Source organism: Zychaea mexicana, assembly GCF_025766255.1.
Source record: "Zychaea mexicana strain RSA 1403 chromosome Unknown BDB00scaffold_3, whole genome shotgun sequence".
In the NCBI taxonomy this organism is placed as follows: domain Eukaryota; kingdom Fungi; phylum Mucoromycota; class Mucoromycetes; order Mucorales; family Lichtheimiaceae; genus Zychaea; species Zychaea mexicana.
In genome coordinates this window covers 886,410-902,994 of record NW_026516666.1, presented here as the reverse complement: position 1 = coordinate 902,994, position 16,585 = coordinate 886,410, and the positions used below count along the sequence as shown (strand labels likewise).

The 16,585-nt window shown below is 35.5% G+C and overlaps 3 protein-coding genes across 3 annotated transcripts; 1 reads left to right on the top strand and 2 right to left on the bottom strand.

The window, feature by feature from the left end:
- Window positions 1–1,796: 1,796 nt before the first annotated feature.
- Window positions 1,797–3,668, bottom strand: BDB00DRAFT_332862 (S-adenosyl-L-methionine-dependent methyltransferase). The gene is made up of 7 exons (XM_053116975.1): window positions 3,431–3,668; window positions 3,247–3,311; window positions 2,935–3,152; window positions 2,755–2,811; window positions 2,587–2,641; window positions 2,360–2,513; window positions 1,797–2,285 (listed from the first exon to the last, which is right to left on the bottom strand). Exons 1-7 carry the CDS (start codon window positions 3,436–3,438, stop codon window positions 2,105–2,107), a joined length of 738 nt encoding a protein of 245 aa, XP_052985332.1. The 5' UTR covers window positions 3,439–3,668; the 3' UTR covers window positions 1,797–2,104.
- Window positions 3,669–6,789: 3,121 nt separating this feature from the next.
- On the bottom strand, window positions 6,790–7,203 carry BDB00DRAFT_754183 (uncharacterized protein; the record flags this gene model as incomplete). The annotated part of the gene is made up of 1 exon (XM_053118742.1): window positions 6,790–7,203. The coding sequence occupies one exon, from the start codon at window positions 7,201–7,203 to the stop codon at window positions 6,790–6,792; it is 414 nt and encodes a 137-aa protein (XP_052985331.1).
- An 8,252-nt stretch (window positions 7,204–15,455) lies between these two features.
- Window positions 15,456–15,869, top strand: BDB00DRAFT_753888 (uncharacterized protein; the record flags this gene model as incomplete). Its single annotated transcript, XM_053118721.1, has 1 exon — window positions 15,456–15,869. The coding sequence occupies one exon, from the start codon at window positions 15,456–15,458 to the stop codon at window positions 15,867–15,869; it is 414 nt and encodes a 137-aa protein (XP_052985330.1).
- Window positions 15,870–16,585: the final 716 nt, after the last annotated feature.

Sequence of the window (16,585 nt, the reverse complement as noted above, 5' to 3'; positions counted from 1 at the left end):
AAAGGTACGTATGGATTGCGAATACAGAGTCTGCTGCAAACTGTTGGATGGAAGCGACTAACATACCATCTTTTTTTTTCTGCAAACGTTCATAGTCATAAATACTACAACATGAATACCTTTGGTCATGTCCGCCTGCTCCGCGATGCATTACATTTCATTTTTAATAATAAAGCATTGCATAACAAAAATTCTGTTTTCTCTTATTTCACTTACATTTTTACTTTTGGTTGTACCTGAGATACAGTATTTGAAATATAAAGTGCCAGTATTGAGTTAAAACCTATGTGTGTATGGTATGCGCCACGCTGGCTAAAGTGATAATGCATCAATGCGTTGCTTGATACAACTTATTGACTGTAAATAGCAGCAGCAAGTCGGTATTATTGGAGCCTTCAGAATTAGAAGGCACAGCAATAGTGTAGTATGCTCCCATCATTGATTTTACCAATGGATGCGCATATATACGTACAGTATATACTTTTCCAGGTCTCAGCTATGCTTTATAACCTTTATCTATGCTTGCACTCCATACTGCTCTGTCTGTGTAAGGAGTAATAGTGGAAATCATCTGTGGTTGATGTTGAGACATGATGGTGGTGTTAATAAAAGAGTGTATGTCAAAGCTATCGATAGTGCTCTTCCTTGTTCTTTTGTTCTTGCGCTGTCAAGACTTCCTGTATACTTGACTGGACTATTTTCGGTGGAAGAGGCTCATACAATGCACATATCAAGGGATGCCAACAGACAGCGTGGAGACATGCTGAGGACACGACCATCACAGTCAACATGGATGTTAAAAATGCAACCAAGATTTGTAATTTATCCGAATCGAACTCACATGGTTTTGCTTGCATTATTAAAAGTGAAGGCTACCGATGCGACAGAAAGCTGTATATTACTTTTTACATTCCACATTCAACGGTATATCTCACAATGATTAGCAAGTTATTGTCCAAGTAATAATAATCCCTGCAAAAAATGGAGAGAGAAAATAGCATCAAAAAAAGAGATAAAGAGCTACACGAGAGCAGTGCGGAAGACACAGAAAGAAGGCGAGACCCAAGGCAACCAAAATGTCAAAGGCTACCAACGAGAAACGAAGAACACTGGATGTTGCGAAGCCAAAAGCATTTTGACGTCAAAGACCGGCAACAGTAGCACCAATCTCGAAAATGAACTTGTGATGAATTAGAAGACCAACAAGATGCGTAGACAACACAGCAGCAGCGGCAGCAGTTGTAGTAATTCAAGCGACTGAATACGGGTCAATGGTTCTCCAAGCATGTTGCCCAGTGCGCTGAGGGACTGCTCCACCATCTCCGCATCTTCAAAGAAACTCGAGACGCCTGGCATAAGATATAGTAGATACTGAATTTCTGATGAGGCATTTGATTCGAATGACAATATCTGAAGCTTCAAGAATGCTCCAGATACAATATGTCAAATCCAAGAAGCACGTCATTCATTTGTATGGATGATGTACTAATATGCATTATTATCGTATTTAAAAGGTGAGTTCGTCGGCGGCGGTAATGATGATGACTCTTCCACCTGCTGGTAGACCGTTATTATTGCTGCTCTTGATTTCAGTGTAAACCATCGCGAGTCTTTTATCGTTAGCTTTTAGAACTGTATGGTATTTAGCTGTAAAAATTAAAATGCATCGGATATAGAGGCAGTGACCTGCCGTCTAAGAAAGGTTCCCGTACAAGACTGCGATAAACATGGCCAGCCATTTCTGAGAAATGATATATAGCTTCAAGCTCTATACATTAAAAAAGATATAAAGAAAGCGGTATGTGTTTTTATTAAAATACATCAAGCAAATTTACACATTGCTTGGAAAAGTTTGGGGGAGGAAGAAAGGATTACATAGTGGTTTTGTTCAATGTGTGTATATTAGCAGTGCAGTTTGTATGTAAAAAAAGCTATTAGCTATAAAAAAATGTTACGTGTAAAGGATTGCCACCTATTTTGTGGGGGAGGAAGAGAAAAATAAAAGTAATACGGAGGTGGATATAGTTTACATCATATTCTTTGCCACATCGCTGTTGGTAAGTAATGGAACCGATTGATGGGTAATTTTTCCCTTCTCGTCTGTCTACGCAGATTCAGGTTTCTTTTGGCAAGAGTAACAATGCCAGGGCATGTTGGTTTTGTACTCGCTACACTCTTGCGCACATTCGCCCAAAAATTGTTTGTATACTTCAAGGTCCTCAAATTCAACATCTTCTTTCATAACCCAGGCATGTAGAGCTTCACATGCGTGTCGAAAATCGTCCCTTTAAAGATAACAGAGTCTCATTCAGATATTCAGTCTACACTCGAAGATTCTGCTGCGTATGTCTCAATTTACCAGAATAATGATCCAAGCTTTCCTCCATGATTCATAGGAAAAGAAACGACCTTGTCCTTGATATCTTGTAATTGTTCAATCGGTTCCAGATATTCTGGACCAAGCTCTCGTGAGACTGAAGGACTCATATCCTTTTTCACAAATGCTTGGAAAACTATCACCAGTTAACCACTCGGACTAGTATTATTCGTGTAAAAACAAATGTATCTGTACATATTGAAACTTACTGGCACTCATTACTCGATGTTGCATTGGTCCTTCATTCTCAAATTCAATATCACACTAATCGCAATAATATGTGGTACAATAACAAAAATATAATGGTGAGACGACCTTATTAGTAACAGTTACTCTCACACTTTACATAACGGTCATTTTCGCGTCTTTATATTTACCTCGAGAATTTCCAGATATCCGCCTGGTTTTAAAACGCGAACAAGTTCCTTAATCGCCTATACACATATACAAATTTGATTGTGGCAGCATAATTTGAGTGAGTAGGTCGCATGAGCTGCATTGATGTATCCTCAAAAGCCAAAGGATGACGTTGTTGTTATTAAGAACATGAGCTTTACATTTCTCCAGTCTGCTCGGGTAAGGCCAAAAATAAGCAATCGTTGGTGAATGAAATCAAAATGGTTATCAGGGAATGGTAGTTTTTCGGCGACGTTACATGCCTGGAAGTGGCAGTTTTGCGGTTTCACTTCATTAGGAAAGACTGGATACACGTCGACACCGTAAAACGTTGATTGGGGATACATTTCGGCCATATCCAAGGACCATGTAGCAGGACCTGAAATGATAAATAGATTAAATATAGTTTTTACGCGTTAGCATAAATGATTGTCATCACCGTAATATTTGTTTGAAAAGAATTGGATCGTTACCGCATCCCGAGTCCAAGACCATAATTCCCTCTTTCAGTTTCTCTTCCATTGGCGACTGGAAGTTTCTAAAACATGCGATAGTCGCAATACAAAACAGGACATCACAAAAAAAACAAGTTAAAATGCTTCATGCTTTCTTTATAGTGATTCTATAGATTATAGTCACGACTTTTATATAGCTTACCCTTTCATAATATGACGGACAATCCAATGTTGCTGATGAAGCCGGTCAACCTCTATAATGAAATAGCACGTTCAGTGATAATAATGTAAATAGTTTCCTTCCGCGAAAACAAAAGCGCATGCTACGTGACGATAATGATAATGATAGTGATACGATATGTATCCCGTTACGATACGCACCATCATTGTCGTTAGGGAAGAAATACGAGACGTTTTCGATGTCATGAAATCGTCGACCGGCTTCAAATTTATGGCCTGGTTTGCCAGTACCGGAAGAGGCCGATGCTGTTTGGCTCATGGATGAGGATGAAGGGCTTTTCTGTATGTCAGCGCTCATGGTACTGTTGCTAGTCTGATCCGCTTTGTTGCCCTTTGCTTTTCTGATGGAGCTATTGCTCTTTTTAGACTTCTTCATTCGAGATTTAATATTTTGTCGGTCGGACGATTGAAAATTCATATATACATAGGATACAATTAATATCAAATACATTGCTTATATTAGTGCATCAATATATGCTACGTTAGTACTGTATACTTACGGGGTAGTCTTGCTTACTCTTGAACACCCAAACCCGTATTGACGATATAAACCCCATAGACCTACAATTTATTTGTGCGGAAACGATATATTGTGAAAGACACGAGGGTGGAGAAAGAAAGGAAGAAGTAGCAGAAAAAGAGAGAGCGAAAGAACGAAGCTTGCTGTCCTTTCCAAATGGAGCAAAGATTAGCGTCTTGTGTCGCGCTTGCGGAAAATGTAAACAGGCAAAATTGCCCCGAAATGGGTAAAGCTCATAAAAAAGCGGCTTACACGAGAATTCATCAAAGCGGAGCTCTTTTCCAAAACTTTAATAAGCAAACAAACCATAATGTGGGTGCAACACTTTCATTAACTTGGCGGTTGGAATATTCTAAGCTTCTCGCTGCTAATGTACCATCAGTAATAAATCTAATCTTCAGACACCAGCTCAAAGAAAAGTTACTTTCTTTTGTTCTTTTTGGAGGGAGCTTATTATCATTCATTAGTGATAGTACATCATACATTCTGAGAAGACCTATAGATGACCTACCCATTTCTTCTCCCCTGTCTAACGTTGTACATATTGGAGTTGCCACTGAAGTTAAGCAACTATGTACTAGCTACAGGTTTTTCCTTTAAAGATGGCGGATGATTTTTTTCATATGGCGCTGAGTTTTTTTTTTAGCATGTCGTTGGTGGGAATAAAGTGGGCGTCAGCTAAAGGGGCCATTTTTTGCAAAAATCAAATCGACTTTAACCCCCGCGTCAGGTGATCAATAAGAGGGGATTCTTCCTCTTGTTGAATGTCTTGAACTTCGATCTCTTGTTGTTCGCGTTCTGCTCTTTCGCATTCTGCTTTTTCGCGTTCAAGTCTCAATCTTTTTCCTTGTTCGTAGTTGGCTTTACCAACTTTAGCTCTTCTTTTGGTTCCTGCCATTTAAATGCGTATTTAACTATGAAGTTGGTGAAAGATGACGTGAAAAAGATTTGCGATTCAAAATAGATGATGGGGAAATGGTGTACAAAAATTGTTCGTTTCCTAGCTAAAAGTACTAAAAATAGTAAACTTCGAAACGTCATAGCTCAGCAACAAGTGAGCGCATTGAAAAAACATTTAGTACGTTGTGTTCCTCTCCTCTAAAGCTATCGATTCTGCTATCTTTTGTGGCAATTAAGCATGCAGAGATAACTCTATGAAGGCTGGAAATCGGGTCTTAAATTGGCCCCTTCAGCTGACGCCCACTTTATCATGATGGTGGCAGGTGCGTTTTTTATTTGGCGCGACGTTTTTTTCAATTTGGCGCTGGAAAATTTTTGATTTGGCATTGGTATATTATTAACATGGCGCTTGATGAATTATAAAATGGCGGTTAGCTTTTTCAGTATGATGTGAAGATGCTATTATCATGAAGTTTGGAAAGAACGATATGCATGGGAGGTTTCTCGTTATGGATAATGCTATATAGATTTGAGAAATGGTGAATAAGAGAAAGAAATACAACACTTGGAAACCACGTTTAACAGCAGCTTTTTTAACTAAGTTATCGTGATAAATATTCGCATTATTCATATCCGGTACCATATCCATATCTATAGCCGTATTTAACATTTTGCGGGGACCTACCTAATGAGGACCAATTTAATTCCACTCAAAATATGCCGACATACGCATCACAGAAACACACTTCTTCTAATTTCCTCCTTCCTTTCCGTATATGTGTTTATCCATTCATCTCATTAATTTCTTTAATCCGCTTCCATACCATCTACATAAAAGCCGATAAAGCAAGAAAAGAAAGTCATTAGTAGTGAAAATAAGATGCTCGTCGACGCACACTAATGTCTTTTTCAGACATTGTTACTATGGGGGAAAAAAGCACAACACGTTTCCCTGAGAAGAAACAATATTTTAAAACCCATATATATCACTGTTGTCTCCATAGCAATGATGTGTTACCAGAAAAGAAATATGTCCCATATTCATATTATACTCAAACCGTTAAGTTGTTATTATACCTACAAAAAGAGATCTTTTGCAAATTAGCCTATATTATGCACTTCAAAAAAATGAAGAGACAGGGATTGAGTTTTGAATGGCCAATATGCATTGCCTGCAAGTAAAAAAAATATTACGTATTGTTTTTATCATTACAATAGTCCAAATGACCCCTTATATCGGCCATCCACATATACGCTTTTTGATTGGTACATGCATAAACTATTATCTATATTTAGTAGCCCTAAGTACTTTCTACAACGTGGCACTTTTTACTATTGGAATGGATTGATACATAGGAATCATACATATTAAAATAACTTGAATTTATCCTTATTCTTTTTTCCTTTGTTAAATTCAATATATACTCTCTATCCATATTTTATAATAAAATATGCTTCTAATTATTATAGTAATGGAAATGAGAAAAAGACAGTGGAAGTAAGTGTGTTCTGATGGTTATATATACAAAGTAGACTTTTTTTTCTCTTTTAATGTTGTGTAAAAAATATAGAAATAATAGTGGGGACATGTCCAAAATACACTAAAAGGAACTTCAATGGAAGATTTGAACAAGAGTTGATATAAAGTGGGAAATCAGGCAGAATCGTCGGCATCGTCGGCATCGTCGGATCGGTTATCAGAAGTATCTAACGTCGTTTTGAGATACACAGAGGTCGATTGGTATATTTTCAGTTTCAAATGTATGCTTGATTGTCTCCTCTTCTTCAATCATGGGGTCCGAATGTTCAGAGCATAAATCACCATCTACTTCTTCTTGCCCTTCAAGCAATTCCTATAAGACGATCCATCATTAGCCCTTTGCTATACCGATCATACTTATTTATAATCCAATACCAACCTGTAAACGTGTGATAAGTTCCAGGATCTCATACCAATAATATCGTTCTTGATATCCAACAGGGACAGTAGCGCGTCGTTGTTCTTCAAAAACAAATTTTTTATCGTTGGTGATGCTCATTATAGACAAGGTCAGAGTTCGTTTGATTGAATGAATACATATCGATTTGTAACGGGTAAGAGTTGAGAAGCGTGCATTTGATAACTTGTAAGCCTTGAGCAAGATGATCGAGGTTAATGCTTCCATATTCTTGAGAGTATCGCCATATGTATGTTGTACATCTTCCCGTCTTGGTCCCGATGATGCTTCGAAAATTACTCGTTCATCATCCATAATACCAATATTTGTAGAATAACCAATGCCATCTGCATTACTTGATGATGTTGTTGACTGCATGGCTTGGCGACTTTTCATCGAAACTTCACACCTAAACTAAATATTGGTCACAAAAAAAGAAGGGAGTGTTAATCCGTGATTTATGGTTCTCATTTATCTAATTAGATAACTTACCATTCAAAATGAATGTCTTGGTATTGATTTTCAAAGTGGCTAAAGATAGGAATGATATAATCGGAAAAAAAAGTTCGTTCATGGTTGGTAAAAGATAAGGTACTGTGGAAGCACTTGGATGAGTAATCCCAAAGAACATGCTTGACAAATCGATAAAAGCTGTTTTCTTTGTTACTAATAATGTTTGTGTCTAAAGTAGGAAAGTTAAAGGATTCAAAGTCGTGATGATTGCGGCATGATAAAGCTGAACGAATAACCTTCAGACATTCGTGATACTTGGTGAGTGATTTCAATTTCCGCTGGTCTTCGTGATGTCCATTAAGGATCTCCTTGCTTGTTGTGTCCAAAGTTCCAATTAAGCTTTGAAGCTGCAAAGTATACATTTTTGATATTTTTTCAGTATCACTTTTCGTAATTTTTGGTGTATCTTGGGAACCGATTTTATCTGCCAAAGCTTGATCAAATGTGTGAGCTCGTTTTCCTCTGAATATCTTGATCTATAAACAAAAATTAATAAAATAAAAAAAGGACAAATAAGCATACAGGCGTGTTATTGTCAGATTGCACAAGATCATACATTTTTATTGGTGTCAATGTCAGTATCCGAAGGTCGTTTCTGAGGGGTTGGTGTTAAATGGATATTGAAATGTTCGCTAAGATCATCAACAGTATCACCAAAGTAGTCGCATACAGAACATTCATAAACAAGAGAATACTCAATACCAGGCTAAGCAAAAAAGTGCGAATTAGTTAGCGGGAAAAAAAAAAATTTTTGGAGAGAATAAATAACAAGGGTTTTCAGGTATGAGAATAAATCCATACCTGTTTTTCCAACAAATTTTGAGTTACGATTTTGATTCTATAATTAAAGAAGAATAAGATGTCAGAGGAAAAAGAGATCAGTGAAATCATAAGAGTTAGGTGTGCTGCTTAACTGGCTATTTCGTGGTTGTTTTTTTCGTGCTGCTTGTTCTGGTAAAGAAAGGTCTACCAAAAAACAGAAAAAAAAAGCACTTTAATAAGACATTTCTTGAATTGTTAATATTTTTTCACTTACTATGTACAGATCGATGATGAGCATATAGATTTCGTCTATTTGACTTATCTGCTGCATTGGAATCTGTTTCATAACAGTAATGGCATCTGCTTATTGGCTTAACATATTGTCTTTCCATAACGAAATTATTGTTGCGTTCGCAAAAATTATTGTTGCGTTCACAAAAATTATTTGTTGTTGCTTGGATATATTTATTTTTTTGGACGACAATTGATCTAGCTGCATTAATGCTACCCCTTCTCTATATTCCACCTAGTAGATTATGATGGTTTTACATATGATCGTATGGTGATGCTACCACTGAACATTCTTTTTCTTCTTAGAGTGTGGATCATTATAATTACGGGATGGACCGTTTGATTGAAATGAGCTCAACGATCGTTGTTATAGATACATTCATATAAGTACCTGATGGGTCATGCGTAAAGGAAAGGCACATTAAACATGTCTATTATTTTGGATCAGATTGTTATTGGCATAAATCAAAAGGATTGAACAGACCGAATAATGTACAGATACAGAAGTATAGACATCGGTACCAATAGTGATATGTTGTGATCATAACATAAATAAAGTTAACACTGTAGGAAAATTCTTGTGGTTCTTGTGAATTTCTTGTGAATTTGGACCCCCGCTGGCCTCATTCTTGTGGTTCTTGTGGATTTCTTGTGAATTTCTTGTAAATTTGTGACGTCTGTCACTGCCTGCTCTGGGTCGCCTGGTTTTTGTGGATTCTTGTGGATTTCTTGTGAATTTGGACCCCGCCGGCCTCATTCTTGTGGATTCTTGTGGATTTCTTGTAAATTTGTGACGTCTGTCACTGCCTGCTCTGGTCGCCAATTTTTTTTTTGGTGGTTCTTGTGGATTCTTGTGGATTCTTGTGATTAAACAGTACTCTCTTGTTATAACCACCTGGTTAACCAGGGTGACAAATACTTTTATATTACCGCAAAAGTTTTTTTTCTTTCTTTTCTTCGCAAATACTAACCAAACACCTCCCAACGCTAACCTTAATCTCCTAAGTCTTCACTCGTATGGAGCATCGTCTTATTAATGTAGAGACAAATCAAGCAGTCATTCTGGAGAAGCTCGACCAACTGCTAACGGCGTAGTCCCTAGTCGAGGTACCAGTTGTCGATGAAGCAGAACTTGCTGAGACGGTTTCCCTCATTCCCCACCCAATGACTCTAAATGCCAAGGGGAAGATGGTAAAGAAAGCGAGCAAGGATGATGTTGAGCGCCTTCTCCTTCAAGGCTACCACCATTATGAAGGAGGTGCCTTGATCAAAGCCCAGACCGACATCAAGCACATTAGCGAACGTGTTGTGGTCGATCTGGTGAAAAGATTGCAGAATCGTGCTGACAACAGCGTGACCCACTACTTTGCTAAGCTACAAAGCAAAGATAGGCAACTGGGCTAATAGCCTTTTCATGAACCTGGCAAAAAAGCAGGGCATTGGTTTTGCTGTCTGCCAGGGCCAGTGGGCAGCTCGCCATATCCTCCAGGAATGCTGGCATAACTACGGCAGATCCAGCAAGTCGAGAGTGGTTTCTAGGTATGATAACTACTACACTAGAGCAACCACAATCAAATATATATTAACTATCAGGTAGACAACAAGAACCGGCTTCTGCTATTCCTGTCTCTGCTTCTCTTCCTGCTTCTGCTTTTCTTCCTGCCCCTGCTCCTGCCCAGTCCACGCAGTCTACCAAACGACGCCGTACGACAAAGCGGCTCGGAGCTGCTCCCCCCACAAAAATATACATAATTAAAAGGTAAGTTAAAGTATCAGAAAGTTGATTATTGTATAAACACACACACATACACGTATATATATAGCGAGAGTGTATGTGATATATAGAGAGAGAGAAAGGGGTGGTTTTCATCTGTATACGCTCGACCAGTATTCCATCAATCAATAAACCGTAGCTAGTATCATGTAATTGAATAAAGCTATTTTTTAAAATCTATATAATGAATATTCCACAAAAATGTTTTGTGATTTTCCTGTGAACGTGTGACCGCTTTGGTATTCCACAAAACGTTTTGTGATTTTCTTGTGAACGTGTGACCGCTTTGATTTTCTTGTGAACGCGTGACCGCTTTATCGCTACTTTAAATTCACAAGAATCCACAAGAATTCTTGTTACTTTACTTAGTGTTTACAAGAATTTAAAATTCACAAGAATTTTCCTACAGTGTAACCTTTGTATTGGATCAAGTAATGGTTTTTTTAATGCTTTGAAAAAGTTTCTCCTTTTTTTTAGATTTATTTACACGCCTTTGCCAGCTATGCCTTCAAAGTAACATATACAAGGTTCCTTTTTTGCCTGTATAATAAATTTAGTGCTTATCCTTTTTAACAAACCATTAAGCAAAAAGTATTGTTTAAACCAACAAAAACCAACTAAAAAAACATCATGATCTTTCTTCATCCTCACCGATTGCCGAGTGTTTATTTCCTCTCTTATGCATATCATCTAGACAATTAAAACCATCTGTATATTATTATTTGTCATGTCCATAAATACAGTACAGGTCTGCCAAATAAGGTAGATTGAGAAAATATGTCAATATATTTAGGTTTTGGATATCTCCTAACTTGTAGGGCGTCCTACTATTAGTTGTCTAACCAATTATAATCTACTAGCTGTAATATAGATAATAAAATTGCTATGACCGGTATAACCATCAGTGGCCGAAATAATTATTGATTTACAATAAAAATAATAAAAATTGAATTTTTTTATTTATATTGGTAGCCTCCCACGAGAAAAAAAAGAGCGATTGTTTAAAGTACATAACAACAAATAGAAATGAACACAACACAACACACTGAACAACTCGATATTGAAATTAAAAATTTAATTGATAATAAATGGACTTTTCTTGATAAATCTTGGCCTGAAATGCAACATAGATTTAATCATAGAACAGCTATTAAAGATATGAAGAATAATACAATAAATGATATAAAGGATGTATTACTTTATAGATTTGGATTTATACCTGTATTTTATTTTCTTAGAGCACCTGCAGCGGTCGCTGTTACGAAACTGTTAAATTTCAGAGTTTAACAGCCCGCTTAACAGTGCGTAACAGCTTAACAGGGCATTTCGTGCAGCGGTTACTGTTACGAAGCTGTTAACTTCACACGTCGTTGGTTTTAATGAAAGCTTTGCCCTTTCTCCTGAGCAGGGGGCAGCGGCAGAAACGTCAGACAGGCGAGTGGCGTTAGAAGTAGCGTTGTTCAATTTGAAGAATACAAACAAAGAATGAAGTGAGATATAGCTTTATTTTTCAAGTCCTTTTTCTCGATTCAAGAAACTGTTAAATTTAACAGTTTTTGTTCGGGCTGTTAAATTTAACAGGACGTTAACAGCAACCGCTGCAAGGTCTGGCTGTTAAATAAACTGTTAAATTTAACATAACAGGTTCTTAACAGCGACCGCTGCAGGTGCTCTTACAGTTTTATATGTAAAAATATTGAATATCCAGGGCCATACCGCGAGATTGAAAAAGGACTTGCATTATTATATCATATGGTATCAGGTGTATCAGGAAAGGATATGCATACTGTTATGCCATATGCAACATTTTATGATTTATATAAGCGGTTCTGGATTACTAACTATAATGAATTGAATAAAAAGGTAAAACAAGATTTGGATAGTATGTTCTCATCACCACGTATTCGCATTCTATCAGCAATAATAAACAATCCAGATGGTTTTAAGAATGTTACACTATTTATTGATGGACATGATAGTAAAATAAAGTATTATAAACCAAATGAGTCACATTCACAGTTATATTTATATAAATTAAAAGGGCCAGCTGTACGTACACAAGTTATACAGGATATGAATGAAATAATTACACATGTTTCAGTATCTGAAAAATGTGCTATCGGAAATGATGGTACTATGTTTATTAATATGAAACTATATAAAAAAATAAGTGAGGCAGATTGTTTAGGAATGGATGGTGGATATAACTTATTTATACAAAAGTTTAAAGATAATGCGACAGATGCTGGATATAGTTTTTATGACCGTAATTTTTTACATCCCATAAGAAAAGAACCAGGACAAAAGTTAACAATCAATGAGACATACTTTAATAACAAGTTTGGATTATTTCGTTCAACAATAGAAGTACAGTTCTCTATGTTAGGCTCTAAATTTGAAAGATTTAATAATAATCGTGCAGCATTGCAAATAACCGATATAAGATATTATAATATTCAGTTTCATGTTGCTTGTATTCTTACTAATATATGGCGATTTGTAAATAAGTATAATATAGAGGTAAAACCACATCATAAATTATAGTATGGAAAAGATTTTGAATTCCCAAGTAAGAAAAACAAACTTGACTTAGTATTTTCAAATGAGCAAAAAGTAAATACTGAATATAACGAAATGGTTGACATGCAGCAGAAATATCTACAGCTTAACATTAATCAATCAATAGATATGGCTATAGATAGTGAGGACGAAACTGAAAATAATACATCTAAACGCAAGAGAAAAAATCAAAGAGAACAGAGAAATATAGAACATAGTAATTCATATGAAATTGAGAAGATTGTAGGACATGTGTATACTGATAATAAGTACATATTTGAGGTTAAGTGGGTTGGATATAGTGTAAAGGATAATAGTTGGTTAACAGTTGATAAGTTTAATTCCCGGGAAATGCTACATGAATATATGGCCACACATGGTATTCAACTCTAAATTAATTTCTTACTTATTTGCTTATTAAAAAATTTCATATTGAAACTGACCGCATCAACCTTTTGTTTACTTGCCCAATTATATTTATGTTTTATGCATTCATTAGTTATACTTGTACTTATATTAGTATCTGTTGATTTATTTTTGACGACAGTTTCTTTTGTTATATCTATATCATCTATTATAGCCTTTTTTATATCCTTATGCTTTTTAAAATATTCTTTTGGCTGTATTTCTTCTACTATTTGCTTGTTTCTCCGTTTATTTTTAAGGCATAAAGTATATACATTTACTATTGTATTTGGAAAATACTAATGTATAAAAATTATACTATGGTATAATATTACATTTATAATATGAAATAATAAATATTTATTTATTTTTAAAAAACACATAGATTGATCACATTTGGGATCTAAAAGATTTTTTATTTGCTGCTAGGTTATTTATTTTTATATAACATTAATTAAAAATAATTATGTAATCATTTTTTTATTTTTTTTCAAAAATTTAAATGTATGCATGCCAAGACATTCGTGCATGAATTATTTCAATAAAAATTAGTTTGGCTATCCTGACATATCTTAGCTAATTAGTCATCTAGGGTTACTAGACCGCATTAAAATCATCATAACCATGGCCAATCCCCATCAGGTACTTATATAAATATATCCATAACAACGATCGTTGAGCTCATTTCAATCAAATGGTCCAATTCGTAATTATAATAATCCACACTCTAAGAAGAAAAAGAATGTTCAGTGGTAGCATCACCATATGATCATATGTAAAACCATCATAATCCACTAGATGGAATATAGAGAAGGGGTAGCATTAATGAAGCTAGATCAATTGTCATCCAAAAAAATAAATATATCTAAGCAACAACAAATTTTTTTTGAACGCAACAAATATTTTTTGTGAACGCAATAATAATTTTTGCAAATGCAACAATAATTTTTTTTGAACGCAACAATAATTTTTGTGAACGCAACAATAATTTTTTTTGAACACAACAATAATTTTTGCGAACACAACAATAATTTCGTTATGGAAAGACAATATGTTAAGCCAATAAGCAGATGCCATTACTGTTATGAAACAGATTCCAATGCAGCAGATAAGTCAAATAGACGAAATCTATATGCTCATCATCGATCTGTACATAGTAAGTGAAAAAATATTAACAATTCAAGAAATGTCTTATTAAAGTGCTTTTTTTTTCTGTTTTTTGGTAGACCTTTCTTTACCAGAACAAGCAGCACGAAAAAAACAACCACGAAATAGCCAGTTAAGCAGCACACCTAACTCTTATGATTTCACTGATCTCTTTTTCCTCTGACATCTTATTCTTCTTTAATTATAGAATCAAAATCGTAACTCAAAATTTGTTGGAAAAACAGGTATGGATTTATTCTCATACCTGAAAACCCTTGTTATTTATTCTCTCCAAAAATTTTTTTTTTCCCGCTAACTAATTCGCACTTTTTTGCTTAGCCTGGTATTGAGTATTCTCTTGTTTATGAATGTTCTGTATGCGACTACTTTGGTGATACTGTTGATGATCTTAGCGAACATTTCAATATCCATTTAACACCAACCCCTCAGAAACGACCTTCGGATACTGACATTGACACCAATAAAAATGTATGATCTTGTGCAATCTGACAATAACACGCCTGTATGCTTATTTGTCCTTTTTTTATTTTATTAATTTTTGTTTATAGATCAAGATATTCAGAGGAAAACGAGCTCACACATTTGATCAAGCTTTGGCAGATAAAATCGGTTCCCAAGATACACCAAAAATTACGAAAAGTGATACTGAAAAAATATCAAAAATGTATACTTTGCAGCTTCAAAGCTTAATTGGAACTTTGGACACAACAAGCAAGGAGATCCTTAATGGACATCACGAAGACCAGCGGAAATTGAAATCACTCACCAAGTATCACGAATGTCTGAAGGTTATTCGTTCAGCTTTATCATGCCGCAATCATCACGACTTTGAATCCTTTAACTTTCCTACTTTAGACACAAACATTATTAGTAACAAAGAAAACAGCTTTTATCGATTTGTCAAGCATGTTCTTTGGGATTACTCATCCAAGTGCTTCCACAGTACCTTATCTTTTACCAACCATGAACGAACTTTTTTTTCCGATTATATCATTCCTATCTTTAGCCACTTTGAAAATCAATACCAAGACATTCATTTTGAATGGTAAGTTATCTAATTAGATAAATGAGAACCATAAATCACGGATTAACACTCCCTTCTTTTTTTGTGACCAATATTTAGTTTAGGTGTGAAGTTTCGATGAAAAGTCGCCAAGCCATGCAGTCAACAACATCATCAAGTAATGCAGATGGCATTGGTTATTCTACAAATATTGGTATTATGGATGATGAACGAGTAATTTTCGAAGCATCATCGGGACCAAGACGGGAAGATGTACAACATACATATGGCGATACTCTCAAGAATATGGAAGCATTAACCTCGATCATCTTGCTCAAGGCTTACAAGTTATCAAATGCACGCTTCTCAACTCTTACCCGTTACAAATCGATATGTATTCATTCAATCAAACGAACTCTGACCTTGTCTATAATGAGCATCACCAACGATAAAAAATTTGTTTTTGAAGAACAACGACGCGCTACTGTCCCTGTTGGATATCAAGAACGATATTATTGGTATGAGATCCTGGAACTTATCACACGTTTACAGGTTGGTATTGGATTATAAATAAGTATGATCGGTATAGCAAAGGGCTAATGATGGATCGTCTTATAGGAATTGCTTGAAGGGCAAGAAGAAGTAGATGGTGATTTACGCTCTGAACATTCGGACCCCATGATTGAAGAAGAGGAGACAATCAAGCATACATTTGAAACTGAAAATATACCAATCGACCTCTGTGTATCTCAAAACGACGTTAGATACTTCTGATAACCGATCCGACGATGCCGACGATGCCGACGATTCTGCCTGATTTCCCACTTTATATCAACTCTTGTTCAAATCTTCCATTGAAGTTCCTTTTAGTGTATTTTGGACATGTCCCCACTATTATTTCTATATTTTTTACACAACATTAAAAGAGAAAAAAAAGTCTACTTTGTATATATAACCATCAGAACACACTTACTTCCACTGTCTTTTTCTCATTTCCATTACTATAATAATTAGAAGCATATTTTATTATAAAATATGGATAGAGAGTATATATTGAATTTAACAAAGGAAAAAAGAATAAGGATAAATTCAAGTTATTTTAATATGTATGATTCCTATGTATCAATCCATTCCAATAGTAAAAAGTGCCACGTTGTAGAAAGTACTTAGGGCTACTAAATATAGATAATAGTTTATGCATGTACCAATCAAAAAGCGTATATGTGGATGGCCGATATAAGGGGTCATTTGGACTATTGTAATGATAAAAACAATACGTAATATTT